We start from the raw sequence: 27,889 nt of genomic DNA on the forward strand, positions 1-27,889 counted from the left end.
GTGTCAACAACTCCCGATATCAACAATCTCCAGTTACATTCTACACACCAAAAAGCCGTACAATTTTTGTGTTCCCTTTTTTATTAAATGTAATTCTTCTTAAAAGCGCGCACTACAATAGGGTCGCTTTACAATGAACGAAGAATCTCAAGTATGGACTGACGATCAATCGAACGCATCGTCCGACTGTAGCGATAGTAGCTGTGATTCGCGATCACACGAATGGGGCCAGTACATCGCCAACAATTCCCTGTTCTTTGTCAAGTTCGATCTTGTGTGCCACGCAAAGCCTGCCGTCTTCGATGATGATCTGTTTTTTCGCAACGAATATCGACGGCTATCGATCCGGAAGAAGGAAAGCATCCTGTCGCGTTTCGGCCAGAAGGACAAGGGCAAACATAAGCTGTTCCGTGTTAGCGTCATCGATACGACGAAAAAGGAACACATCAACGGTATACAGAAGGACGTGATCATCAGTATTGCGCCGAAGAAAAATGTGCCGCTGAAGGAAGTTTTGCCACTGACCGAAACTATCCTAGGGCTTACCACGAGTCTGTTTCCGGATGGCCGGAAACTGATGGTCGACAAGATCAAAGATTATTCGGTGTTTGCCAAGGGAAAGCTGGTAAAGTCGAAAGATTGGATAAAGTCCATCGATACCGAGCAGGTTACGGTGGACAATTTCGAATCGCTGCTCGAAGGTTCGACAAAGATACCGACGATTATAAAAATTTCCTTTTTTGAAATGATCGAACCAGACATCAGCAATGCGATTGAGATCAAGATAACCAACTTGATGGATTTGATCCAAAGTCAGGAAACACTGTTCGACAAAGAGGACATACAATCCATGAGCAATAACGATCTGATCTTTAGCATGATCTACATCTCCAAGGAATACACGCAGAACGACGAGCTGGATGTGAAGTTTTGCTACCCAACCCGGGAAAACAATTACCTGTTCAACTCCCGAGGAAGCTTCGTGACGTTGCATTCCATTTTCAATCAATCGTTCAACCAGCAGTCGATAATGACGAATCTGAAGATCAAGAATGTTCTTTACTACACGACCTACACCGTGCTGGACGATGGAATACTGCTGCTAGGGTTCAGCTCAAAATACTCATCGGTATTTGCTGTTAAGCAGAAAAGTGAACAGATTTGTCGATTTTTAAACGCTCTGTATCGGAGCGGCACCATCATGTTTAATAGACCGATCGAGCAGCAAACCGAGCTGATGCAGCTGTGCGAAATGATCCGTCACTCGATCAAAGCGAACAGAAATTGTGATAAGTTTGAGAAAACTTTCCCGCAGGCACATTTCGTTCCGCTGCCTAAAGAAATACAGCTTCGTATAGATGATGCGCTCGGCGAACTGGAAGCGATGGATTATCGCAATTGGAATGATGATTTTGTCGATCTGTTCTGTTTGCTGACCGTGATCGGCTGTGCACTGTACTACAAGCAGCATTTGATATGTACTCATTTGAGCGGTGAGTATATGATGGACATTGAGACGATGTTAAAAAATCTGGGCGTATTCGAAATTCTTACCACAACGGATGTGAAGAATATGGCCATCTGGAGAAAGTTTTACCCGAAGCAGTACTGTGAGGATGGGTTTCACGAGAAAAACGACGCCTATCTTATGCTTGTGTCGATCGGCAATCTGCTGATGGTGGTTGTGCTCGAAGTGCCGATTGATACGACCCATAATAAATCGTTTTCCCGGTACGTCGATGAAATACAAGACATGCTGAGTTACTTTAAATCGACGGGCATTGAAAATCTTATACGCATCTGGATTGACTCAAACAGACGTCCGCAGTGCATTCCAACGAACGTAGGCAAGCAGGCTAACGATCAAACACCGCACGAAGACCGTACGGCGCAACAGATTCGAAGTCACGACGAGGAATCAAACGCATCCAGCTCGATCAAGAACCAAACCATCCGGGAGGAACTAAATCCGGAACCGGACGATGATGATGATTCCGATTGGGGTCAAAGTATGGACAGTAGCCAGCGTAGCAGCAGTTTTGACATTACGGATTTATCAGAGAACCGTTGTAAAGAATTTTCGGAGCTCATTCCAACGCAACTTACGACAGGGTTGGACAATCTGTTGTTCTATTACGTCCAGCTCGAGGTTGGCGATGGCTACTTCCTTGCGCCCACGATCAATAGCGCTAACGTGAAGAATGACATCGTAATGAATCTGTTCCGCAAAACCTGCACGCTTATTCATGCAACTTTTGAAAATACAAAAAAGTTTCGTAACCTTCTGGCGCGAGAATCGAGCAAGTTGAACACACAACGATCGCTGGTTGCAATCAAGGAGCAAGGTATGTTGCTGTCCGTACCGAAAGATCATGGATCTGGCGAGCGGGTTGAGTTTTGGGTTGTTGGCCGACTGTTCCACAGTCCGGACAAGGAGCTGTATGTTTGTCATCGGGCTGATGCGCCACAAAATATGGTTGAATTAGCCTTTAGAATCTGTCTTACTTGTGCCGGATAGACAGTTACTGGTGTTAGTGTGTAAGCTATTTAACAATCCAATCCGAGCCTTCCATTTTACGCAACAAACAAGGACTGATTTTTTTTGCATTTACAAACTTTCTCGTAGTAATATAAGAAATAGTGTCTTAACACATTTAATGTCCTATTTTACACTTAATTTATAAAAAGCCGGGTCTCCATAGCGAGACACGCATCAATAAAGAAAGCTAATAAATATTGGAATTGGTTTACTGAAGAAAATATCATTTTATTTAAAGAGCTAATCAACAGTTGCAAAAGGCACACTTCTTTACAGATGTTTGACACCGCTCCGCAATAAACAATTCGATAGTTATCGTCCTGGTTCTCCGCCTAGCTACGACACACAGAATACCTTTTACAGATAAGATACTTTAAAAAAAATGCACACAAACATACTTTGTAATGCCTTCCCGGGTCTTCTGGTGGTCACAGTTTGGAGCTGTGATTGTTAATGTGATTAAAACTATCGTGATGATATTTGTCTATGTGTTCCGCCACATACACTACATAAATAAGTGGAATTGCAAAGCAAAGCGCTAGGATAAAGACGAGCAAACAAATCCAGGAAATATCACAATCGCTTCCATTGCACGAAAAATCGTTTGCCGGCAACCGGAGCGAGCGCGGTTGCGGAATACTATCGTCATATTCACCGCTCAGCAGCAACGGTTGGCTCGCTAGTCCGTCCGCCTCACCGTGCAGCTCTTCCAGCTCTATTTCGTTCGATCGCGCGCTAAGATCCCTGTGCTGTTTGCCGGAAGACTTTTTAGGAAACTGTGTTGCTGCACTGCTGCTCGGTTGAATAGATGCGTTGCTAACGGCGGCAAGAATGAGTTTCTCGTCGAGCGTAGCTTTCGACGTGCCCGCCGGAACATGGTCCACGTTCGGTGGAGTGTTTGTGATGTTTTTCGGACTGCTGTTACCGCTCGTGTGCACACGCGGCAATGTTTCCAGCAGAATCGAGTGAGGTGTCACCGGAACGCGTATCACGTTGCGTGCATAGATTTCGTTGTCCTTATCAATCTTGTTCAACTTTTTCAGCTGTGGTATCTGCAAAAGGTAGAGCAAAAACACGGTTGGCACATTCACACTTTCAGAGAGCATGCTGGCAAACTATACCGAACAGTTGAATCGAAGCGCAATGGCTTGTAGCGTATCACCCGGCAGTATTTGCGCCTCCAGCCATCGTTCTATGGGGGGCGATTTTTGTTGCGCCGGTGGGAAATCGGAATAGTCCGTCGTGTACGGTTCCTCCACGTAAACATGATTACTGCTCGGTTCTGCTTTGACCCTGAAAAGGAAGATCGTGAAACAGGGCGATCAAACGAACTGCTGATGCATCGTGACTTTAACCATCCTTACCGCATGCGCTTCATTTTGTGAAGATTGTTTTGGTGAGGTGTTGGGACAGGACTTTCATCTTCCTTTCATCGATTCCGAAAGGATCGCGGACGTGTTACAGCTGCGATAATACAAACAAACTTTCCAAAAGGTAAATTTCTTTTTCTTTTGCCCGCGGACATCAACAATACTCGTCAGCGTGTAAATGTCAAAGGGAGGGGGATATGTAGCATAAGGTTTGTACAGATAATTTAAAATAAATATTTGCTTTTTACACGTGAATCATTTTATAAAAATTGTGCAATTGCAATCAAGCATTCTAATAATTTTATTGTTTCTTCAAGAAACTGTGGAAATCATATTGCTAAATATTTCTAGCAAAATTAGATCATCTAAAAATTTGCTCTTCAACTACACCTCAAAACCATACACCATGGTCACTCGTTTGACAGCCGTTAAAAACGGATAGCATTCAAAGTTTGTTTTGCACAGAAATGGAGGAAACTAGTAAAGTTAGCACAAAACAACAATTTATTGCTGCATATGCCGCATTGGTACAGGGAATAAGGTGACTATTTCCCTGCACAAACATTCATTTTCAACCCGGTAATTGAAATTATCTTCCAGTGCTGAACGGTTCGACGAGTTCAAACCGTTTTTCGCCAACGAAGATGACTACAACCTGGCGGTACAGGAATTCCGCAACGGGTTTCAGGAAGCGCTGCTAGCGAAGGTAAACCGACTATGGGATGAAACGGACATCGATAACAATGTCGAGCTGTTGGAAAAGTTGACGCAAAAGGCGCAAGGGAAGGTGGGCAAAATGTGGCGTCCTACGGGGAAACCGGTCAGCGAGCAGATACGGCCGCTTGTGGTAAACAAGCTGAAAACATCACTAAAATTTTACCAATATCAGCTGGGATTTCAAAAGGAACGAACTGAGGTAATGTTATCGTCATATAAGATAAAGAAATTGAATTGTTCGAATGCTTCATGTGTTTTGGAATGTTGCAGGAACTCATTTACCTGATAGAGACAATGCGGGCCAAATACCAAACAATGCAGACGCAACGGAACCACCTACTGCAGCAAATAGCAAACGAGCAGAAAACGTTCGATTCCATCCGTGCCCACCAGAAAGAGCTCGACCAGCTGGTAAATGTTGATTTGTTTAATGGTATTCGGAAGACGGACGCATCTTAAGCAAACCACTTCAGGTAGGATAAATTTGTAACAAGTTTATTGTTTAAAAGAAAACACAATTAAACTAAAAGTACACATTAGGGTTTAGAGGTAAAACATACAACAATTCGTTACAATTTTCGTTTTTTTTTCGATAGCGCTTTTTCTTGATGACTCCAGGAGGTTAAGGATCGTTACGAGGAGGACTGTGACCTTAGGTCAATATTTACAGTGCAAGACTCTTTCAGCGTTAAGAATAGTACGGGGTTGTATCAGCATTAAATGGTAATTTCCGCAAAAAAGCTAATTGGTTAGTATCGTCGCATGCGTCTTTCCGTTGTTCCAACCTTAGTTCCGCTTAGATGAGTTGATCAGATATTTGCAGCAGTGCGTGAGTAGATGCTTTTCGGTGGAGGAATTGTTGTTGTGCGATACCGATCCAACCTCCCGGGTGTAAATATCGAGCCCGTACTGTCCTTCCTCGGGAAAGCTGCAAGTAAGAAGGCATTTAAGTTATAGCTCTCGATCATGCTTGTGTGCAATTCGCTGGCAATACCTGATGTTAAATGTGATCATATCATCAATGATCGATTGTTGAACATATTTCGAAAGTTTCTTTTCCTCGATACCGTTTTTGTGCAGTGTCGCCATAAAGTCCGTTAGCGGTCGCGACATGCGGAATTGAAGTTCGATCGACCGTCCGGCAAAGATGAGTGGTTCCTGCAAGAATGGAAGAAAATTTAGAACAGTTTAAAAAAGATCACAATTCGATCAATAATTTCAAAATCAATAATTATCAAAAGATCAATTATCATATCAGAAAGAGCCAATCGTACCGGATGAGTAATCGGTATTAGACCGAACAGTCTGGTCGCTTTCGTAGGGCCCCATTCACCGCTGGCACAATCTGGCAAGGGCACCATAACGGTCTGCAACTCTTCGCAACAAATCTAAACAAAAAAAAAGCACACACACAATATTAGTCATTATGACAAGACCGGGTGTTAGACAAATTGTGATTTTGACTGACCTTAAATTTGCACACACTTTTGAACTTCATCGGTTCCCCAGTTAAGTACTCCTGGGGCGTTACAGCGTTGGCAAAAATGTCGAGCAGAAACGCACCAGAACATGGCGCATGTACCCGAAAAGCAACCACATTACTGATGACAGATTGCATGACGAACCGTTTAAGCGACACACCGTCGAACGAATCCTCATCGCTGTCGTAGAACTTGAGGTTGTAGTGGAATATCAGGCATCCTTGCATATTGGACGGCATAGCTATCCGAACAGTGGCCGCCCCTATTAAGAAGAATAACTGTTATAAAAACCGATTCCACGTTGAATAAGCGATATCCTTTCAAACCTTACCAGTATCATCCGTGTACACAACGGCCCCGTATCCATCATCGGCAAAGTGTAGCCCATAGCGGAAGAACAACGATCGTACGAACGGCAAATTTTCAAATTCCGTCAGCGTGATGGGTCGCTTCAGCAGTTGCCACTCCTCTTGCAACGGGAAGAACTCGTAGATAAACTCCCGCGGATCGGTCAGGAAGTAGTGATCGTCGTACTCGTACCGCAAGCTATCATTTTTGCCCTTGCCCGTCTTGGGCGCTTCCTTCGCGTTAACCAAATGTCGTGCGCCCCAGTTACACTGCACAAAGCGCCACGCACCCGCCACGTAGACGGCGTTCCAGGAGTTGCGGAATCTGGAATTTTTCGGATGACTAAAGAGTGCAAAAAACAAACTTGACATTAAACGAAGAGTGTCATAGAAACTCCGTTCGTGTGACCGTCCTTGGTCAACCAAATCCAATCACCCACCCTCCAACGAAACGAATGCTCTTCGAGAGATCCTAGCTTACCTTGAATCTTGGAATTTCACTCCCGGTTGGTAACCAGCACTCTTGGAATAACCTTTTATCACCACACAGTGCAGCCCAGCGTAGCTGCACAAGCGCTTAAACAGCACGTGGTAACTCTCCGTGCCGTATTTAATACCCCGCAGCAATCCCATCGGTGTGTCACCTCGCAGATTATCGTCGAACGTCATCGTGTTTAGGTTCTTCACCGTAATCCATCGGAATATGGTCCGGGCCTTTTCGATGTCGGAAGTGCAACGGCCCACCAACTGTCGCACCAAGTCCGTGAACGTTTTCTGATCCTCCTGCGCAACGGTGATAGCGATCTGATCCACGTCCGTGAACTCAACTGGATCATTATACACCTGGAATTTGCTCAGGGCGGGTGGTGCCGGTTTCGGTGCGACCAGTGGATACTCCATGGCGACCACCGTTTCGTTAATGTCATCGTCCAGGAATATGCTTTCGCTTTGCATGTACTCGCTGCGTCGAACGCTGATCAGCTCCAACATTTCGCTCGACTGTCGATCAACCAGGGCCGCCGTTTCGGAACGCTCGTGTTCGAGCAACTTTCGCGTGAGGCTTTCCTTCTTTTTCGTCTTCCGGATGGTCATATTCTTTTCCAAATCTTCCTTCTGCTGCTCGTGCTTGAGCGTTAGTATGCTTTGATCTTCGCGCGATCGTCTGCTTGTGGTAAGCTCCTTTTCAAATTTGTGTGCTAATCGCTGCAGTTCTCGCTCCCATTCATCCTGTAAGACGCAAGAGAATGGTCCAAGGATAAGATAAAATAAGATGGCTCATAGATGTAATACTTTTACGGAAAAAATACTAACCTGAATTTCGCTTTGCATCCGCCGATCTTCCTCCTCTCTTTTGCGGGCAAATTTTCTGTACAGATCATCTTCCTCTTTTCGATGTTTCATTTCAAGTTTCGCTTGCTCATCTCGTGCCTAAAAAAGAATTGATTAATATATAAATTTGCCGATGTTGATACAACTTAATAAGTCTATATTGAAAGAGACGTAATAACGTATGCTTTAAAACTGGGTCGTTTTGCCGACGATCTACCCAAATATGTAAAAATAGTACTCCTCATGCCATGGTGATGGTGAATGCCACCAAGGGTCTACGCCAAGAAGATGGGTTATCCTGTACTCTTCAACCTAGCGCTATAGAGGGCCATCCTCGACTCGGAGGTGGAAATTTCGTGGACCATTTTGTACAAGTCAATCCACATCCTGGCATACTCTGATGACATAGACATAATTGTTTGATGGCTCTCCTACGTAGCGGAAACTTATATGAGCTGATGGCGAAAACCCTTGGGTTGGAGGTTAATGAGGCAAAAGCCAAATTGATGGTGGCATCAGCAGCGGCCCTGCTAAAAAATCCTGATTTACACGTAAGAAAAGGTCCGAAACTTCACATATCTTGGGTCAAAAGTCAACACAAACAAAAGCATTGATGTTGAGATACACGTTAGACCTGGTGCTGGCTGTCTGAGGAAACTGTTTTGCTCAAAATACCTGTCGCGACGAACGAAGCAGGGACTATATAGAACATTGTTAGTCCCGGTACTTACAAGCGTTTCTGACACATGGACTCTCACTAAAAATATAATTGAGCTCTTAGGCCAAGCCGAGCAATGGCGAAACTCCCATCAGCAACCATCAATAGAATTAATTTGACAAGCCTATATCAAAGGAAAAGGTCCTTAAACATTTTGTAGTAAAAGTGGAGTATCACTTGATCGTCGAAGCCCTCGTCACGGCTGCAAAAATGCTTCCATTTACTTTCCCCACATCCATAGATAAGGTGCCTGTAATTGCCATAAAGCCGCCAGAGGACCTAATTACAGTATTTTTTAGAATGCTGTTTGAACGTGAACTTTAAGAAAAATTGAATTCATTGAATTATTTATTGTAGATTTTTTGTTGTCTCCGTCCAAAGTTTATCTAATTCTTTTAATGCAAACGTTATCTCTCTCCCTTTTTTCACTTTCATGAAAGGACACTTACCAAATAGTAATCGATCGGTTTTTCGCGTGGCTTATCGTACGCTTTCTGAATTTCTGTCTGCTTAAGGGCGTGCGCTATGTGCAGCGCACTCGCATCAAACCGCCCATACTTGTAATCGGGATCATTTTGCGGTGGCGTATTGCCTTCTCTGCCACCATTGTTGTACCCATTTGGTGTGCCTAGTCTCTGTTGCCCTGGAAGCAAAAAAAAAAAGAAAATAAGAAGCAGTCTTTAACTGAGACCAAAAACATGACCAGTGCTTCACACAGGCTGTCCGCCACCAGTTGCAGAATTGGTAAAGATTTTTATTTAATTAGTGAATGTCCGGAACGAGATGGACGAACGACCGAGAAGCGCGGTTCATCGTTTTGATGAGCTTTTGATGCACATTACGAGAAAGTATGCATCGATCATCCATGCTCTTAGGCGGGATGGCATCAAGCAAACGAGGCGAACGGAATTGGAATTGTTGTACATAAAAGTACACCAGAGGAAAACGCACCAAAGCATAAAAGCAACACACATACACACACACACACATATTGTGCTTCCGTTTCGGTCTATTGGCTAAGCATAGTTTAATGTTGCTGTCGTCAATAACAAGCGCACAAGGAACGGAAGCGCACATTAACCGCGTTAAAATACACACTCGCGCGCCTTTTGAAGCACCAGGCTGGCTAGCGGGAAAAAGAAAATCACACGAAATTGTGATCATATCGCCCCGAAAACACAGTGGAAAGCTTTCGTTTTCAAGCAATTTTCCACCTGAATAGTTTCCAGCGATCCGAACCGAAATCCGGTCGGCGGAAAGCTGTTTCGCGTTATTTCGCACCCTTCAAAAGGGCGGTTCCGAAGGCTTTTGATCGGGTTCGTGTTGGGCAGGCAGGTTGGAAATTCGTTTTACATGTTTTAAAGCGCGGGTGTTTGTTCGCGCCATACGTACCATCGATGCTGTCGTTACGATGACCCCGGATTTGTTCGTTCACATAGTTGGTGCTTTTCGGTACGTTTAGTGCCTGCCGGATGCCTACCGATGTTTGATCGAAATGGCCAGGACCACTTTTGGGTACGTGTGAACAGCAGTAAACCTGTCAAAGAAAAAGGAAAATTGGAACAAGTTTAAGTTTTAGTTTGGGGACAGAGACCTGATGTTAATTTGTTTAATTCTAAGTTATCTACAAATTTATGGTAAGTAAAATAAGTCTTTTTTTCAAAATAATGAACCCGCTGTAACGGTGTGCGGTAATAGTTGAAGACTGTGTTTACTACCGGTCACGAAATGCACACAACACGCGCCCTCCAAAGGCGTGTCTGAGCATTGAAGTCACTGCACCGATCGCCGGTTGAGTATACTGCACTTCTTGATGCAGGAGAATGTTATGAGACGAACAACAACTACCGGAAGTTATGAGGTAATTGAACGCATTTGGCCGAGCTAATTAGTGCAAGGGTCCGACCAGTATTATATAATTGGATGCAACATATACACTCCAGGCGGGAGTAGCGATCGATCGTACTACGGTCAGATTGATGTTAATTTATGTAAAGTAGATGCGTACTGATGTAATCTGGGGCCAAAGCAAGTTTGCACCAAAGTAAAGCAAGTGAATCGAACGTGTGAAATGATTTAACTATTTTATTAGAAACACGAATACAATTAGACATTCACCAGACATTCTTTCATACAATGACACTGGGTGCCAGCCATCCATTTAACATGCTGTCGAATGATTTGGATCTGATTACCAGCTTTGACGAAAATAGTCAGATCCCATGCGAAATGGGGTCCTAATAAAAGGCTTCAAATGGCAGGACCGGCAGGACTGACTATTCAACTACGTGGTATCAGCAAGAGTCTTGTAAGTCATTAGAGGTTGTAAAGCCCAGAAGAAGATGAAAAAGTCAACGAACTGCAATATTAGATCATACTATGAGTTTTTTCACTCTGTGTTAAAAAAAGAGATATAGTCAAACACATCCTGACATCTTAATCTAATTGTTTCGTGTTTTGAAAGCATCTTACTGCTGAACAAAACAACAAAGGTAGCAGCTCAGAAGGATTGTTGGCCCCGTATTTGTGGAAGGAAAAGCGCGGAGCCACTACAATGCCGATCTTTATGATCCATAAAATGATCTTACTTTTCAAAGATTTCAGCAGCTGGGCTAGATCTGGAAGCAGATATATTAATATCCAAGAATTATATCTTGGAGACTTTATCGTTCTCAATCTTTAATAAATGGATCTGAGTATTCATCCTAATGGGGAAGAACATGTTGGGTTTATATACCATCCATTCAAAATGAGCGGCTGTCGTTCCTTGTGAAAATCTCTTGTTTGTCTATCAAAAAGAATCCAAACTACCTGCCGCTGCGAGCAATACGAGTTTTAGTTTGGGAAATCTTGCCTTAAATTGCCAGGTTTAATTGTTGTGCGGTACCGATGGAACAGCAACGGATCGTAAAGGCTAAAACAGTAGAATTGATTATTGCGTTCTCCATCCGTCCAGGTCCGGGAATAGGTGTCAGTATTAAGATAAATTTCTATATTTATTTATTACATTTCGGAATATCGTTTACTGAACAGCGAGACCATTGAACAAATAATGCATTACTTTTCTTTATTTGAGATAAGCAATATGTCCATTTGAGTGGAATATAATGCGTTAAGGGGCGCACGTACGTGTACAATTATCAAACGTCATTTAAATAGTTCTTTTTTATTTCTATTAAATCATAAAAAGGGAAACGATTGTTGAAAAATGAAATTACCATTGAGACCCTCCCATACTGCCCCGCACGTCCACTTTTGTTCGAATACAGAGCTCCTACAGAGTAAATGGCGCATACTACTAGTCGTTGCATATTGGCCGCACTAAAAACAATCAACATTCCTACACGTTAGTTCTTCGTCGGTTCCCGGTAGCGGGCCATATAGTTCATCGGAATGAGCGTCGATTGGCCGTTCATCATGACCACCGCCTCGTTGCTGCCAGACATGTCGATAAATTCACCGACCGTTTCACGCTCCTCGCCAACAATCACTTTAAACTTCTCGCCCGGTACCGGTAGTACCGGCTGTAGATTGGACAGTGGCACAGTCACGCAGTGGTCCTCTTCCGGCAGAAACACGACACAATCACCATTGTTCACCGTGCGAATGATACCGGTCTGTCCACTGAGATCGGAATCACCGTGGCTCCTGATCGTCACCTCGATGTCAGTTGTAAACCAATCGCCCAACTGTGGATCAAGCCCGGCGCCGGGTGTCTGTGGGTTGTACGGCGAAGCCGGAGCACCCGGTGTGGCGGGTGAGTAAGCGCTCGGCGAAGGTGTGCCAATGTACCCACCGACCTGGTACGGTGAAGGGCTTGGATTCGGACTAGCCTGATATGGGCTGTAATTTTCAGAATTGAACATATTGCCAGGCGTATGCGGTGCATACGGTGTGTTGATCTGGTACCCGGGAGTGCTTGGATTGTAGCCGGGGGACGGTGACGGTTCCTCCATGAAATCGAAATCGTTCGAACGTGCCGGTGTGTTCGATACGGTCGGATCCCACGCACCATGGCGCGGTGTCATCGAACCATCGTGCGACGGTGTCATCGAACCGTACGGAGTACGGCTGCCCGGATCGTACTGCGGTGTCTGCGAACCATGCAGCGGTGTCTTGGAGCCGGAATAGACTGGTGTCTGTGCACCGTAGCTGCTGGCCGGCGTGCGGCTCGGTGTGCGCATGTACGACGAAACGCTGCCTGCCTTGGTTGCGCCTCCGTCCACAACCGTGATGTGATTCCGATCGACCGAGATCGTTTGACAAGACGAATGAAGCTCCACACGAGCCGTCGTTTCCGTCGCATCCTTCACAATGCCAACCGCACCCTTGTACGGTCCACCGGTAATACGTATCGTTCGACCCAATATCTCACGATCGCGCGAAACACGTGCTCCACCGCGCCCTCCTCCACGCCCTCCACGGTTCGGACCACCGCCACCACCACCCCGACCGCCGGATGGATGCATTGGAGAATGGATGCGGGGCGACATGATTCCACCGAACGGTGACATCATCGGGTTACTGTTTTGCATCGGATTCTTGTTACCTCCGGCAAGTTGCACATGGCGCGTTTTGACTACGAAAATGCCTCCATTTTCCGTGTACATCCTTGAGTGAAGGAAAGCCAGATTACGATACAGATGCTTAATTTCTCCATCACGCCCAGTGTGCGGACCTTCCATCACCTTCACGATGTCCTTCCTTCGGATCTGATTCTGATCCGAGTCCAGTGCGATCGTGTTTCGATTTTCGCGACGTTTCTGCAGTGCCGTTGGTTTACATTCGATCACCTTGCCATGCATGCCCAGCACGTGGAAATTTTCGCGCTCCAAGCGTACGATAACGCCGACCGTTTGTGCGTCTAGCTGCACCAAATCGCCCCACTGGTATATGCCGAGCGAATCCACACCGGTCGCCATATCGGTACAGATTTGCAGATCGCGCGGCAACACTTCCAGCTCGTGCATCGTCAAATCGGACACCAGCACAATTCGCGACGGTTCCACCCGTACGATCAGACCCGTCTCACCCTCGTACCGACCGGCAAGCACCTTCACGTGGTCACCCGTTTTGAAATACTTGCGCAATTCGGCAGCCTTAAAGATGAGCGGATCCCTCAGCTCCTCATGTTTGGGCATTACCGTTATCAACGAACCGTCGATCGCGATAATTTTCGCCTGCAAATTCATCAGATCTCCCACACACACCTCCACGTTATCACCCATCGAGAAGGAGTGTCCCGTTATCGGGTCTTCCTTGGAGGAAACGGCCAGCTCAATGTTGATCTCCTCCGGTTGCTCCTCGAACCGCTCCAGCTCGGCAAGCGTAGGCTTCACACCATCCGCCAGCACGGCGGACATAGTGAAGGCTTTGTAAAGGAACCCTTTGCGCGAGTAGCGATTGCCTTCGAAGATCAGAAAATCACCATCCGACGTCAGTTCGCCGCCGATTGCACGGATTGCTTCCGGATCGAACGATTTCGCAGCCGGACGTCGTTTTTTGCGTTTGGCATCGGTACTTTCCTCGGTCTGTGTGGCACGCAGTGCACCGCGAAGCCGCGTATAGTCGATACGTGGAAGCAGCTTCAGATGTACCTGGTTTTGGGCCAGATCAACGTAGTCCACCTGTGCAATGTCGTCCTTGTAGATACCGCGCTTCAGTCGCACCCATTGCTTCGGTTTCAGTCCCGTCTGCTCCTTAACCACCTTCAGGATGTCGGTCATATCCTTGATCGGGACCATCTCCTGCTTCCAGATGCCGACACGCAGATTGCCAACATTATTGATCGCAGACTTTACGTGAGCTTGCTTGTACGCTTCGATGTAGATGTAGCCCTTGACGCTTTCCGGCGCTACGACCGATTTGATCTGCATCGGTTGATCCGTGTTCTGGTACGTCAGGAACTTACGCATCAACAGCAGGGCGGTTGCCTTTTCCTCCCCAATGCGACATTTGACCATCCACAGGTTGGGATCTTTGATGCCGGGCAGCAGCGTTTGTTGCGTGATTTCGTCCGACATTTCCTCCCCACCGTCCCCGAACTGGCGCCGGGCCACGGAAGCATCCGCATACTTGCGCTTCAAGTATTCGGCCAGCTCATCCTCCTTGTGCGAATCCCACAGATTCGTCCCGCGGCGTCTGTTTTCGATTTCGCGAGCCGTTTGACCCACCTCTTCGATTTCATTGCTCACGATGCCCATCTCCTGCGCTCCATCTTCCCACTCATCATCCTCGTCCACCTCGTCGTCCACTTCGGCCTCATCGATGATGAAACCACCGAAGCGGTCCGGTTTTTTCTTCTTCTTGCGGCCCCCACGCCTGTCATCGTCTTCCTCCTCCTCGTCGTACTCTTCCGAGTCAAGATCTTCGCCTTCCGGTTCCTGCTCGTCTTCCACCTCTTCCTCATCATCGTCATCGTCTTCGTCGTCTAGACGGCGTCGGTCTTTACGCTGCTTCTTTCTTGGCCGCTCGTTGTCCGATTGCGATGTCGATGGTGACCGGGAACGCTGGGGTGACCGCGATACCGAACGCGACACCGAGCGGTTCGAGCCACCGCTCTTGCGAGAACGATTAGATGCCACACTGTCAGCATCTGAGCCGCTACCACTGTCCGACATGTTGCCGACGAACGTATTCACGCTGCTGGTGATGAATGTTGTCTATCAAGCTATTGGCAAAGATAATTCAACGGATTACACCACTAATTCTACTAGTTTTAACTAAAATTTACACCATTCGCACCGTGTTGATGTTGCGTTGTTTTCTTCACACCATTTTGGTGACGTACGCTCCGGGCTAGGGTTCGTTCCGTTCCAAACGAGTGAATCCGCTCCGAGACGTTTGTGTTCCGATTGATACCCACCCAAGTAACAAAATTTAATTCAAAACGTCAGAAAAATTGTATATAAAATATTAGCGATACTCAACAAATTATGTATATTACTATAATCCATTTTTTTGCCATTTTTTTGAAAATCATCTATTCTGTTCATTTTTGAATTGATGAAACATGTATCGTTCGAATACGATTATTCAACACGTAAGTTATTAAACGTATTCTCGAATTTGCACTCTTATTTAGTTTGTTTAATTTATCTTTCGCAATACAAGCAATTGCTATACAATAACACTTTGTAATATTTAATTCTCAGCCATCGAGCTACCTGTCCATCACTACCTTTTTATATTAATTGAACCCAAGTAACAATTTTGCTTGAACCTCTTCGGATACTTTAAAAGAGCTGTTATTCAGCTAACCAAATAATTTTTGTGCAATGGTTTTAGCATTCAAATTTTTAGTGATATCGTATACTCTCGCGCTTTATAAAGGATTAACCTTTAGAAAATTATATGTAGAAATATATATTGGCTACAGCCATGTGACAATAAGCTTACATCCGAAGTGTAAAAACTTCTGTTCGCAACCGATGTTCAACCGTATTTATACCATGGAGAAAGACACATGAAACTACGGGTCGGCACATTTTGTTGAAAATGTGAATAATTCGAGAGACCCAACAGTTTCTGAAGCAGGCAAATCAATCAAGCAAAAAGTTTGAAGTAATTAAACAGAATCAAATTTCTAAACACTTTTAATCAGCTCTTAAGCAGTCTTCAAGCGACAAACTGTAAAATATGTATGATTTTTTCGTTTTTTCATATGTTACAAACGCTTTTCGTCAAGCGTATTCATCAGCGGAGTGTTTGATAAGATAATGTTTAAAAAAGAATATTAAGTGAAAATGAGTGCACAAATTATGCGGTTAGTTGGGTCAAAGTTACCAATAACGCTAGTCTTCCTCTCAGAAGGACCAAAGGTCTAGAACTGACCCTCATCCTAAATGTTCCCTCATTCCTAAATATTCAATAAGGAGAAGATGCTGAATAAAACCTTCGTGGTTATAACCGGTTATCAAAAAACTTCCACAAAGTTCAACTGTTTTCACCAACACTCGTAACACTTTGTAAGCATTTAAGTAGCTTAGAACAGCAGTTAACCCGTTTGCTGAATTGCCAGTCTTGCATACAGGAAGACACCTCGAATGGGTTTTATACGTCGGTAAGAAAACCAATTTAGGAGCTGCCAAGTTCCGCAATTAATTCTTCACTGAAAACACCTATCACAAAGGACGAAGCTGGGACTACAAAGAATATGTGTATGTTATCCAGTGAACCGAGATTTCGTCCGGTTCGTTTCACCGCAGTGAGGACTCTCTATCGGGCAATAACTCATATAAGCCATTCGATGACCAGCATGGTGCAGCGCGTGGTCTTGTCACGTCTAGTACAAAAGCTGTTGAAATGAAATTAAAAAGCTGGGCGGTCCAGCGACCGAGGCGATAGTGGCGCGGGTTTTCACATGGCAGATAAAATTCACATCAAATTACGGGTATCAATTGTAATGGTAATCATGGTAAAGAGGACTGCCTATCCAACTATGCTGCACCTAGAAAATCTAGTAATTCATTATACGACTGGCATAACCTAGTAGGTCTTTAAGCCAAGAAAAATAAGTTAAGCGGAAGAATGGCTTAAGGAGTGTACTGCAAATTAAAATCGAGAGACACTATCGACGAAATGCGAAAGGAAACTCATTGTTGGGTCCGTTCATGTCGATAGAAGAGCTTTGGGATGTTATTGCAAACCGAACATGGTTTCATGGACATCTTGAACAGTTTTGAGGAAGACCTAAACCGACGTCGGTTTTATAATACTTACAATTGTTAGCCATTTATATGACAGTTTTGCCATTTGATAAATGATATAAGCAACCGGAACTAGGTTAATTCTCGCGATAGCACTTTTCACACATCTTGCAACACAGAATTATCTGTTGGGCAATACCTTTTGAAGGAAATAATTTAACAATTAAAACGGGAACATTTTATCGTCCACCCGATAAAGTACACCGTGGCCACTCGAAAGAAAAATTACCATATCCAACATATCCACACATGGAACGGAAGCGTTCACCTTGCGGGCTGATGCTATTAGGGTATTCATTTAATGCGGTAACTGCTCATGATGGGTGTAGCATACCCGGTAGCCACATTTAATTCATTTCCTTGTTTTAATCTTCTTTCCCACTAGCGCGCACCTCTCTCTGTTTGGTGGTGGCGCGAAAGTAAGATCCAGATCGAAAAAGATTCAACTTACCTCTTTATCATCCTGATTGTGCTGGTTGTTGTAGTAGGTTTTGAGCGTCAGCTTGGTTCCGCACCGTTTGCACTTGAAGCATCCGGAGTGGAAGAAAGTAAAATCTTTCAGCGGGCCCACCCTATCCACCTGATAAACGATTTCGCTGCACCGGAGGCACGTTGATTCGTAGAAATTCGGTCGGTACATGATGCTGCTGCTGCTGCTGCCGGCTGATTCCTGATGGATGGATTAATCGACACGCCGTTTCGAACGGTTTCTTGCCTGCTGCCTTTTGCTACAGGGGCTTGCCACTGGTATTTCTTTAATTTTTTGTTGTTCGGTCTTCGGTTTTGATGCACTGCACTGACACTATCTCTTTGGGGGCGCAATAATCATCGCACACAGGCCGGACGCGCACCAAATTTGTTTCCACATCAAAATCTGTTCGCTTCTTCGCCGGTGAGCGTCTTTTCGTTTTGGATACTCTCGTTTTTTTTTCTTCTTCTTCACTTTGTTCACTTACACGATCGGTCCACTACTCTGTTTGGTCTTGGCCGGAGGAAAAGACACAAGAAGCAGAAGGAGAAAAAAATATTACAATTCTCTCACAACACTACTTGTTTGGAGCAAAATTTTCGCGAAATGGGATTTTAATCGCAACGGTCACTAATTCAACCGTCACTATTAAAATCCGGACCCGTTTCACTATCCAGCCAGTTTCACCTTCCCGCGCTTGGTAATAATGGTTCGATTGTTCTTTTGGCGGGTCGAACTCATTTTCACTTCACCCGATCATTGAAGAAAAACACGTTGCACGTCGCGAAATCGCGCAAAAAAAAAACAAACCAAATGTATGAAATGATTGCAATTCTCCGATAGTTCCGTTGATGCACATGAACTCCGTTCAAGTCGCGGTACTTTCGACCGAACACTACCACTACACCGAAACGGACAAGCGATGCACTGCCAGCACTGTTTGCTTCGATTCTATCCACCATTCCACCACCATTGCTCGCTGTTAGTGTGGTCGTAGTAAATTATCCAATCTGATCGCGATGCAGAGATGCTCAGCGGCTTTGCAGAGGACCGCGCAAGGCACAAAACGACGAGAAAAGTCTTTTTTCTTTGCTATTGGAGTGTTTGGTGTTGTTGTTATGGTTGTTGCAGTTGTGTTTTCGATCGTGGCACACAACAGGGGCACGCGCACGCGGTCTACAGCCTTCTTCTCCTTCTTCGGGGATTTTCACGCTCTGGAAAACTCTAGCGCACATCTTCTGCACCAGCATTGGCCGCATCCCCATCATCATCATCATCATCTGCCGGGTTCCGTTCGACCGTGCCGTTCGCTCAGGTGCCAGCCAGATCGGGAATGGCGCTAGCGGTGAGGGATCGGAACCGAATCGAATCAATCTGTACACTTAATCCCCTCGCAGCCCTGCCTGCCAGCCTGCCCATCATGTTTGGCCGGCATTTGGATGGATTTGCTTTCTGGCTCGACACACGATGGCAAACGATGGCTGGAAGATCGTTAACCGGCAGTGATCAGATGTACGCAATTGTCAATGCGACGAGATGGGCACGGCTAGGGGTTTAGGAAAACGAATCAGCGTGGAAAATGGCCACCTAGTAGACACACTGAATTATAGTAATATTGTCGGTCGGATTGCTTTTCGACAGAGCACGGCAAACTGCCATCACATTCCAGCGACTTGGGGATGTTAGATTTTATGAATGATCGTTGGAATTAGACTAGCTAGGGGAGTGACTACGAAAAAGATTGGAATGTGTCCTAAACACAGACTACAGATCGTTCGATCACCGAAAGATTGTAATTGGCTATCTTTTTTGGATGTGCCCCGTGCCCTGACGATACTGCCCAAACTATCACCGTATTAAAATTGGTTCGAAATCTAGTTAAACACCACACATCTCCCAACCGGTATACACACACTGCTCTCATCACACTTACTCGAAATAGGTAGCTCGCATAAACCCTCACCGTAGTCGCCTGTGCCATTCGCTTTGTTATTGCTTTTTTGTTTTCGATCGCAAAGATGAACACTGGAATTTGCGAATCGCTTGTTTTCGCAAACCGTGCCCTGGACACACACTGCACTACACAGGCAGCACCGCAACAAGGGCGCGCGAGACGACGCTTCGAGCGGGGCTGGGGAAGTTAATTTAAAGTTTCACTTTAAATCGTGTCACAACCGGGCCGTTTGCTTTTCGATTAAAGCGGATTTGGGTTTTATACTTTCGTACACTTTCTCACTTTTCGCTTGCCGTCCCACCCGAAACCGCACCGAAAAAGCTTCGCCGCAGTCGCCGATCTCCCCGGAGCGTCCGGAGATCAGGTCTCCGGACAACGGAGACAGGTCCGGTACAACGGACGATGATTCCACCCAGATTCTTCGGTTCCGAATCTGCGCTCTGTCTGTTTGCCTGTTTTTTTTTTTTTGTCCGTTTCCTAGTTACCCGATCACCCCCTTTCCCTCCGGTTGCCACTCACTTGTCCCTTTCCCTCACACACTCGCGATCGCGTCCAGCCACGGTGCTGCTTTGCGATGGCGGCTGGCTACTTGTTGCTGCTGTACATAATGATTGAAAAACTCGTTTCACTCCATTCCATTTTTCCGGCACCTGGAGCCGGAGTGAAGAGTTTCTTCGCGCAAAAAAAAAAATCGGCAAACCCTCGCTCTAAGAAGGTATGCTTCTGACGCGGTGGCAAAGATTCCGCGCACTTGGCGCACAAGCAGTTCAGGTGTGCGACTGTGTGTGCGAACGATAAGGCGCGGTGTGTGTGTAGGTGTGTGTATTGTGCAAGAATATATGCTTCGGAGCTTTCGGCTGGAACACAAAAAGGCGCCTCCACCCCCGGGAGGCTCGCTGTGTGTGCTGGTTTCGGATGACGCTACGCGACTGCTGGGCTGGGCTTTTCAACCGTTGGCGCGATGAGTACACGATCTTCAGGGCACCCTTTCAAGAAGGGCGGGTTGCTTGATCGCTCGCATGTATCTTTCTCCCCCTTTTCGTACTGGAGCACTCTCCCAACATTCCCAACATCACAAGACGGAATGTGCCTTTCTCTGTGCCTTTCTCTCTATCTCTCCACGCTTGATACAAGGGGAGAGGGATGTTCGCATTAATTTATCACTCCCTCTGTTTTGGGCCCTTTTTCTCTCCCGATGGCCAACCGAATGCCTACCTTTGCGCTGAATGGAGAAAGTTTACCAACCACACGGTGGCTGTGGCCTTCTCTCGCTCTCTTACTAGCTTCGGACACTTTTTTTTTCTACTCACCACAAAGCCCATTTGTTCGCGAGGGCCTTCTGGGTGGTTTTGATCCCGATTTATACATTGCGTATTGTAATTAGAAGCTTTATACGCAATTTCACGGGGCATCTCGTTAATCGTATGACAACAAACATCCTCTATTGTTCAATTAGCGTCTCGGTGGGTAATCCTGTTTGAGCTTTTTCACCGTCTGGAATGTGACGTCCACAAAACACACGCAAAAGACGGAAAGTAAGAGCTTTTCTTCCGCAAATACCGGAGAAGGCCATACACACAGTTTGCTTCCGAGCCTTCCACCTTTAGCCCATGTGAGAGGGGAGGGGCGTGGGGCTGACAGGTTCTGCGCCATTCCATTTTCGACGCGATCAACAAGAAACAGGAAGTTGGTTGTCATGCGACGTGTGACGTACTTTCCCAGGCCCAAAATCGTTAGCGACTGCAATTGGCGTGTGGTTGTGTGGTGTGGTGACTTTTTGTCCACTTTACACATGCTCTAGGGGACCTAGAGCAGAGTCTGTAGCGTAACGAGTTTGGCTAGGCTCGCTGGGTGTCGATCATCGCCATTCGCTGCGAGCCACGATCACGGTTAATGGGGCTTTGATTAGTTGAATCATAAGCTGCCGTCGCACACAGGACATTTATCAAAAGTAAACAGATGCATGTAATTTGTTTTGACTGGGAAAAGCGAAACCCATCCGCAGCTAATCACAAAAAAAATTGATTTGTCTTATGCATTGTACATGCATTTGTGAGTTAAAATATAAATCCTAAAAGATTACCTTAAAGAAAACAATAAATTTTAGGACCGTCGATCGAGAAGCTGTTTTGCTTGGAGTTCGCTCTTACATTCGTTTTTAAATATACGAAAAATGCCTGATAAATGGGCTGCTTTTAACAGGGTTGCCAGTGTTTTTATAACCTTTTTTTGAATAAAATTTTCCGTAGAAACTTAAGTCCAGTTAACGAGCACTATTCGGGCTATGTGGACTGTATTTTCAGTCCAGTTACCGACCATTGTCTGTAGTGCTTTTGATGTAGTGTGATTTTGTTTTGTGCTTAGGTTACAAAGCACACAGGTTACACTTTTGAAGTGTAGTAGGTTACAAAAAAAGGTACACAACATCAAATTATTTAACCGAGTATGACCGGGATAAGGCAAAGAATCCCTTATCCCTTATAAGAAATGTCTTAGATCGAATATTTGATTGATTCGATTTAATTTTCAATTTATTTCCACTTAAAACAAATACATTTACCGACAATAGAATAAGACCTCCACTGTACCTGTGGTTTTCGATAGTTCTACTAAACATAACCATATCAACATTCTCATCATCCATCTACGCATAAACATTTTAAAAGAGACAGACAACAGATTAAGATCACTTATTATTGCACGTAATGTATAAAGCATATTGTGAGGCCAATTCCCAACCAATCGACATATTGTTTTTTTTTCTAAAACTTTATTTAAAACTTATTTAGAATAAGAAATAAGAATAATAGAAATAAGAAAAATAGAATAAGTAGGAAATACCTTATCATTATGTCTATAAAATTTAGTCATACCAAGTGGTGTTGGCAATACGGTATTGTACCGTCATAATTAATGATAAATAAATAAATAAATTTATTTATTTAAATAGATTTTTAGTCTCTTTTTGCTATTCTTTCGGGCAAAGACTGTCTTGAGTATCAGAATATTTTGTAGTAGAAAAGTTTTAGTGAAATATTGTTCTTTCTTCTGGTGTAGACCATAAACTATAAAGAAATGTATTTAAAAACTATGAAAGTTTTTGAAAATTATTTGCAAAATGACAAGTTTGTTCAGGGGTTAATCAATTTTGAAATTCAAAAAACTCTGCATAGTTTTGGATAGTTGAACATAGTAAATTCTGTACAGTTTTGGGCATCTCTTTTTTCCTTTTTTCAGTTTTAAAATCTAATATTATGCAAGCTAAACAGGATAATATTAGAAAAAGCAGCCTTTTTTGAAGATTTATTTTTATTTTAAACTTTTCATAGGTTTTTTATCCTCGTATTTTTCTATTTATGAACTTATGGATGTAAAAAAAATGCTGGAATGGTTCAGAGGTTGATGAACTGTATCGTAAGCAGCAGTTTGAAAATCATATGTACTATAAAAGCGGTCCTAAATTGTTTTTTTGGCCCTGGTCGCTGTTTTGTTTTACTTCGAAAAACGACCAAATCATAGTTTGAGAATTATAAGCATTAAATAATATTTCAATTGATGCTTGTACAAACTTGATTGATCTTACTTAATTTTCTATTGTATTTTGACCGTTTTTTCATCAGTATCACAGAACGGTACTCGATCGATCGATCGAGTTCCGATCGATCGATTCTTAATTAATCCAAAAAAAGAAACCTTTTCCTAAAACCATCAACTTTTGCAAAGTTTACAAGTTGATGAACTTTAGCATAGTACATCTTTACAGCAAACTCTCCTACTAGCAAGATTTATTTTTAAAAAAATAATTAAAATTTGAAGTGTCTTTAGAATTGTAATATTAATAATCGATTAAATATTGAATGATGTGGTAACTAATCAAATTCAATTTCAGAAGAAACAAACTACCAAACACGATCATTGCTTGAAGGTGTGATGAATGGAAATCACATCACACCACAATAATTTGCCAACCCATTGGAGTGTTGCACAACATAAATGAACGCAAACGGTTGTGGCACAACAAACACAATACCGCCCAGAAAGAAATGGAAAGAAAAAGGTGCATAAATCAGTAGCAATAGAAGCTGCTATTGGGATACACTATTTTATCTTCATTAATCATTTTACGCACAGATGATTTTTATTGACCACCGGCCGTACAGAAATGGTGTAAACAAACGGACAAAAAACAACAACACACCTCTGTCTATAAGAAATGGCCACAATCTAATGAGGGTCTATGGCGATCTAAGGCGGCTGCTGTAATTTACCAAACTGTGCTATCAGGCCCACCGATCGAGCGATTCAATTACTTCGCAAAACGTTGCAATGTTATGGGCCCGAGCGGATGATGATGATTATGATGATGATAGCAATAATCGGGCAGTTTTCGAGCAGTGATAATAGGCGTTTGCAGCATCGCAGCGATAAATCGCCAACCGTTGCCCGATAACACAAGCCAATAAAACGATCGTTTGCGATTGCCACAGCCATGTGCCGAACTTGTGCAGTACGTTTACACAATCCAATCCACCGTGAATGATTGGACCTGCCAATGAACGATGTGAACGAGCGAGGGCCCTCTCTCGTTTGCATTACCAAATGATTGCAGGAAAAAAAAGACGAAAACTACAAATACCACGAAAAAGAAATCAATGAACATGGTTTGAAAAATAGTTTCGATCATTCTCACTTTCGTTTGCATTTGGCATTGGCCGGTCGTTGGCCATCGGGCACCAGTACCACCAGCACCAGACCGCCTGGTCTGGCTAATCGAGCGTTGGAAAATGTTAATCAACCCGCAACGACCCGGCGAGTAAGTGGAAAGTGGAAACGGGTTTTCAACGGGCATCGGGGAGGAGGAGAAGGCAACTACTGAGGCGCGCGAACGGGGAGTGTGATGTGTTTGTAGGTGAATAAAATCGAATCTTGCATGTGGTATTTGCCAAAATAAAGAAAGAAGCAAAAACGAACGAACAAAATCTCAGGCACGCAAATAACAGGAATCATCGCTTTCACCTACGCGCCCGCCAATTTGGCTTGAAATTGAATCCGTCGATCGGATAGAGCGACCGTAGGAAACGCGGCGTGTCCTAGTGGCGCTCCTGCTGATCGGGTATGTAAACGAAGCATCGATGATGCATTTCGTTCGCTGGTATGCTGTTTCCATGTCCGTGTTCCATTCGAATGGAGAGCGCGGTGAAGGGTACGCCACACGTTGCGAGGTTCACAACGTTTACCGAGTGAACGTGTCGATGTGATGCACCTTGAAACGTGCGGAAGTGATGGACGCATTACGAAACTGGCGTGATCGATAAGGTACGAAGGAGGATCGAGTTGATTGTTTTTCTGCTTTTCATTATTAATTACCTTAAACAAGGCCACGTTTAACGTGTTGGTGAATTGGAAAATTACCTGGGTTCGCGAAATGGTTAGGGAAAATTCATTGCTATTTATTCGAATTAAGGTTTCTAATCTGTACTTCACGGAATGGTAATCTAACACGATCAATTCCACTCAAATTTGATTTAAATAAGCCAAAACATATTACAAAAAATACTATTTTTGGATGAAAGTAAAATTAACACTGCTACTGAAGGCTCTGTAGACTCCTTATTCCTTAGATTCACGTCAAAGAATTCGAATTTTAGAATCTAAGTCCTACAACTATTCTACCGCTTCTTCATCATTTGAATGTGACCTTAGACGAGATTGCCAAACAACTAAAAAATATTCGCAAATTATGAGTTAATTCTAGATTTTGACAATCACTTCATAATTCGTCTAAGGTACAAAATACAGGGCGTTCGGGATAATTTTGACAGTTACATTTTTGTTTATAACTCGTGATGGAGTTGGCATAGGAAAACAAGCAATACGTCATTCGACAGCTAAAAGTGTACGGAACAAGCAGCGAAAACATCCCGTGATAAAAAAATGCAAAAAAAAAGAGTACATTGTGGAAGCGGATCACATGCATCATGATGATCCGCGACGGACGCGAAGACTGCCGACACGGTTAACACCCATAACAACCGGTGGCTGTTCCACAGAGCAAACCAAGTTCCCCCAGACGGTGATGGTGTCTTCCTGCGTGTCATCGGAAGGGGACGTGATGCCGCTCCACTTTTTCGAACAGGGGCTGAGGCTGAACGCGGACGGGTACATTTCCATGCTGGACACCGTCGTAAAGCCTTGGATCACGAGAGTGGCCAACGGCAGACCGTACGTGTTCCAGCAGGATTCCGCTCCGTGCCATACAGCCTCCAAAACGATAAAGTGGTTGGCGGCCAATTTCAACGACTTCACCGCGCCGAATGTGTGGCCTCCCAGCTCCCCGGATCGTAATCCAATGGATTATTTCGTGTGGGGCGCGGTGGAACGGGACACCAACAGAACCTCCAGCAACACCAAGGCGGAGCTGATGGCGAAAATCAGGTCCGTTTTCGCGGCCCTACCCCGCGAAACTGTCGCCTGGGCTTGTTCCCGGTTCCGGAGACGGGTGGAGGCCGTAATAGAAACCGAAGGCGGATATTTTGAATAAAATGAATAAAATATATGGTAAGCTACTATTTCTAAAACAAAAAAAATCCCCGATGGTTAATTTTGCAATAACAAATTTGTTTCTTTCTCCGTAGGTGACTGTCAAAATTATCCCGAACGTAAATGGATTGAATAAAGTTCTCCGAAAGAGGCTTCTCCTACCTTTTATTCCCTATCGCCGATCCTTAGCATGATTTGTGAGTAAATGGACTGACTTTATCTCAAACATAGAAGGCAAGTTTTGTATTACAATGTCCAGGGACTTGTCAGGGATATTATGATTTAACCATTCAGACGTATGTTTCTAGAAACTCACAACAAAATAGCTACCATGCGATGAAGCATCGGAATTTCTCGACAGTTTAGGCTGTATTTTACGGTCAAAGAATGTCCCTATTCAGTGATATAAAACTGTAAGGACGTTTACTGTATCTAACTTCTTCGCACTGAGACCAATCTAATAGCTTGAACTTGAACTTCAATCGGCTAGCACACGATAGTCTCATTCCCGCTCCTATTTCATTGCTTGCCTATTTTCCAAATTTGCCTTAATAACCACTACCAACATTCTTTTCAATACAAATTTGCCTTAGTAGTGCCTTAGTTGGCGAATTTAGATCGATTTTGTCAGTAGGGTTGTCTCCTATTCAATGATCTCGATACTGCTGCTGTTGGTGACGCACCGATGTGTCGTATGTTACCGATGCGCCAAAATGTTAAAGGTAAAAATGCGATCAACAAAACAATATCAATCAGGCGAGCGAACGAAAACAGTTAAACTAGGTCAGATATATCCACTGGACTGCACGGATCGGTCAGCATTTTTATAGTCTAAAATACCGAGTAAGAATTTGCATGAAGCAGCATTGTAACCAACACCACACAGAATATTATTTGAAGTCGAAGGCATCTTCCGGTCTTCAATTTAGTCGGAATCACTTCGTCTAGTCGTCTTTAAAGGTTGAGCCGAAGGTATCCTGGGGTCTCAATCCATTGAACGGGATAAGGGGGCGGTTCAACAACATCTGCGTTTTATCCTTCATTCCTTTGTATGCTCCCACCCGTCGTCTACGAGAGGGACCACCCCTCTTTATCTCGTCTCGTAGTATACGCCATGACCAGAATGACACGCGTACGGCCTTCAAATTACGTTTATCACTCATTTGATTTTGGCATCCTTTCTAGGTCAGACTGACCATCTAGCGGTTTACTAGACTTACTGATACCAAGTAGTTGGTTAGTCATTCCTCACTACGGGCGAATGCTACAGATGGCATTTGGACCCCTGCTTATACCACTAAGCCATACCGCTACAAAGTATGATAAATAAACAAATAAATAAATGAATAATTGGATTAATTAATAATAATAACCGTTTAAGGCTATTAAAATTTTGGAATAAATTTTGCACAAATTTGACGTTTAAAAAGAATTCCTCATAACCGATTATACTCGGGATAAAGCAAAGATTAAGGTGAAAATGCCTTATTATCAATGTTTATAGTTTCAGTCACACATGGTGATGACAATACGGCGACTACTCATGCTAGTAGGTTCTTCTGCAGTCAGCTAAGAGCTTAGCTTATAGTAAAGTAAAAAGGTTCACAACCTTTTTTGGGCCGTGATGATCAATTTCTACTCTGCATTAGCTACAGTGTAATTGAGAAAGGTCCTTTATCTCGCGATAATTATTTAGTCAAAAAATCGTTTTCGACGG

General features: G+C 44.1%; 7 protein-coding genes across 9 annotated transcripts in view; 3 read left to right on the plus strand and 4 right to left on the minus strand.

Annotated features, from left to right (window-relative positions):
* LOC126562041 (uncharacterized) overlaps window positions 1-27,889 on the plus strand; it is a 307,548-nt gene that overhangs the window by 205,074 nt on the left and 74,585 nt on the right. The gene's annotated exons all lie outside the window — the stretch shown is intronic.
* Window positions 1-27,889, minus strand: part of LOC126563385 (histone H4) — a 109,673-nt gene that overhangs the window by 72,623 nt on the left and 9,161 nt on the right. The window lies entirely within an intron of this gene.
* LOC126561672 (protein inturned) lies at window positions 134-2,518 on the plus strand. The gene has a single exon (XM_050217962.1). The coding sequence runs from the start codon at window positions 134-136 to the stop codon at window positions 2,516-2,518; it is 2,385 nt and encodes a 794-aa protein (XP_050073919.1).
* Window positions 2,886-4,094, minus strand: LOC126562801 (lysM and putative peptidoglycan-binding domain-containing protein 4). Its single transcript, XM_050219384.1, has 3 exons — window positions 3,904-4,094; window positions 3,661-3,832; window positions 2,886-3,591 (listed from the first exon to the last, which is right to left on the minus strand). Exons 1-3 carry the CDS (start codon window positions 3,915-3,917, stop codon window positions 2,968-2,970), a joined length of 810 nt encoding a protein of 269 aa, XP_050075341.1. The 5' UTR covers window positions 3,918-4,094; the 3' UTR covers window positions 2,886-2,967.
* LOC126563071 (uncharacterized) lies at window positions 4,368-5,165 on the plus strand. The gene is made up of 3 exons (XM_050219681.1): window positions 4,368-4,450; window positions 4,510-4,825; window positions 4,897-5,165. Exons 1-3 carry the CDS (start codon window positions 4,377-4,379, stop codon window positions 5,083-5,085), a joined length of 579 nt encoding a protein of 192 aa, XP_050075638.1. The 5' UTR covers window positions 4,368-4,376; the 3' UTR covers window positions 5,086-5,165.
* On the minus strand, window positions 5,368-17,903 carry LOC126561654 (hillarin). 2 transcript variants are annotated; one of them, XM_050217940.1, is made up of 10 exons: window positions 17,661-17,903; window positions 9,894-10,038; window positions 8,951-9,144; window positions 7,766-7,882; window positions 6,936-7,681; window positions 6,439-6,779; window positions 6,095-6,369; window positions 5,901-6,014; window positions 5,621-5,784; window positions 5,368-5,554 (listed from the first exon to the last, which is right to left on the minus strand). In XM_050217940.1, the coding sequence occupies exons 1-10, from the start codon at window positions 17,847-17,849 to the stop codon at window positions 5,413-5,415; spliced, it is 2,427 nt and encodes an 808-aa protein (XP_050073897.1). In that variant the 5' UTR covers window positions 17,850-17,903; the 3' UTR covers window positions 5,368-5,412. The 2 variants fall into 2 exon arrangements, with proteins under 2 accessions (XP_050073897.1, XP_050073896.1); XM_050217939.1 differs by having other exon boundaries at window positions 6,439-6,797.
* LOC126561491 (transcription elongation factor SPT5) lies at window positions 11,845-15,299 on the minus strand. 2 transcript variants are annotated; one of them, XM_050217668.1, is made up of 2 exons: window positions 15,246-15,299; window positions 11,845-15,171 (listed from the first exon to the last, which is right to left on the minus strand). In XM_050217668.1, exon 2 carries the CDS (start codon window positions 15,119-15,121, stop codon window positions 11,849-11,851), a length of 3,273 nt encoding a protein of 1,090 aa, XP_050073625.1. In that variant the 5' UTR covers window positions 15,122-15,171; window positions 15,246-15,299; the 3' UTR covers window positions 11,845-11,848. The 2 variants fall into 2 exon arrangements, with proteins under 2 accessions (XP_050073625.1, XP_050073626.1); XM_050217669.1 differs by having other exon boundaries at window positions 15,235-15,291.

The sequence above is a fragment of the Anopheles maculipalpis genome, chromosome 3RL, assembly GCF_943734695.1.
Source record: "Anopheles maculipalpis chromosome 3RL, idAnoMacuDA_375_x, whole genome shotgun sequence".
NCBI lineage: Eukaryota > Metazoa > Arthropoda > Insecta > Diptera > Culicidae > Anopheles > Anopheles maculipalpis.

Coding starts and splice junctions, on each gene's coding strand:
- LOC126561672 (XM_050217962.1), top strand. CDS start 134: ATGAACGAAGAATCTCAAGTATGGACTGACGATCAATCGAACGCATCG.
- LOC126562801 (XM_050219384.1), bottom strand. Junction 3,592..3,660: donor CGCTTCGATTCAACTGTTCG/GTATAGTTTGCC, acceptor TACCTTTTGCAG/ATACCACAGCTGAAAAAGTT.
- LOC126563071 (XM_050219681.1), top strand. CDS start 4,377: ATGGAGGAAACTAGTAAAGTTAGCACAAAACAACAATTTATTGCTGCA. Junction 4,451..4,509: donor GCATTGGTACAGGGAATAAG/GTGACTATTTCC, acceptor ATTATCTTCCAG/TGCTGAACGGTTCGACGAGT. Junction 4,826..4,896: donor TTCAAAAGGAACGAACTGAG/GTAATGTTATCG, acceptor GGAATGTTGCAG/GAACTCATTTACCTGATAGA.
- LOC126561491 (XM_050217668.1), bottom strand. CDS start 15,121: ATGTCGGACAGTGGTAGCGGCTCAGATGCTGACAGTGTGGCATCTAAT.
- LOC126561654 (XM_050217939.1), bottom strand. CDS start 17,849: ATGTACCGACCGAATTTCTACGAATCAACGTGCCTCCGGTGCAGCGAA. Junction 6,798..6,935: donor GTGAAATTCCAAGATTCAAG/GTAAGCTAGGAT, acceptor TGCACTCTTTAG/TCATCCGAAAAATTCCAGAT. Junction 6,370..6,438: donor TGTGTACACGGATGATACTG/GTAAGGTTTGAA, acceptor TCTTCTTAATAG/GGGCGGCCACTGTTCGGATA.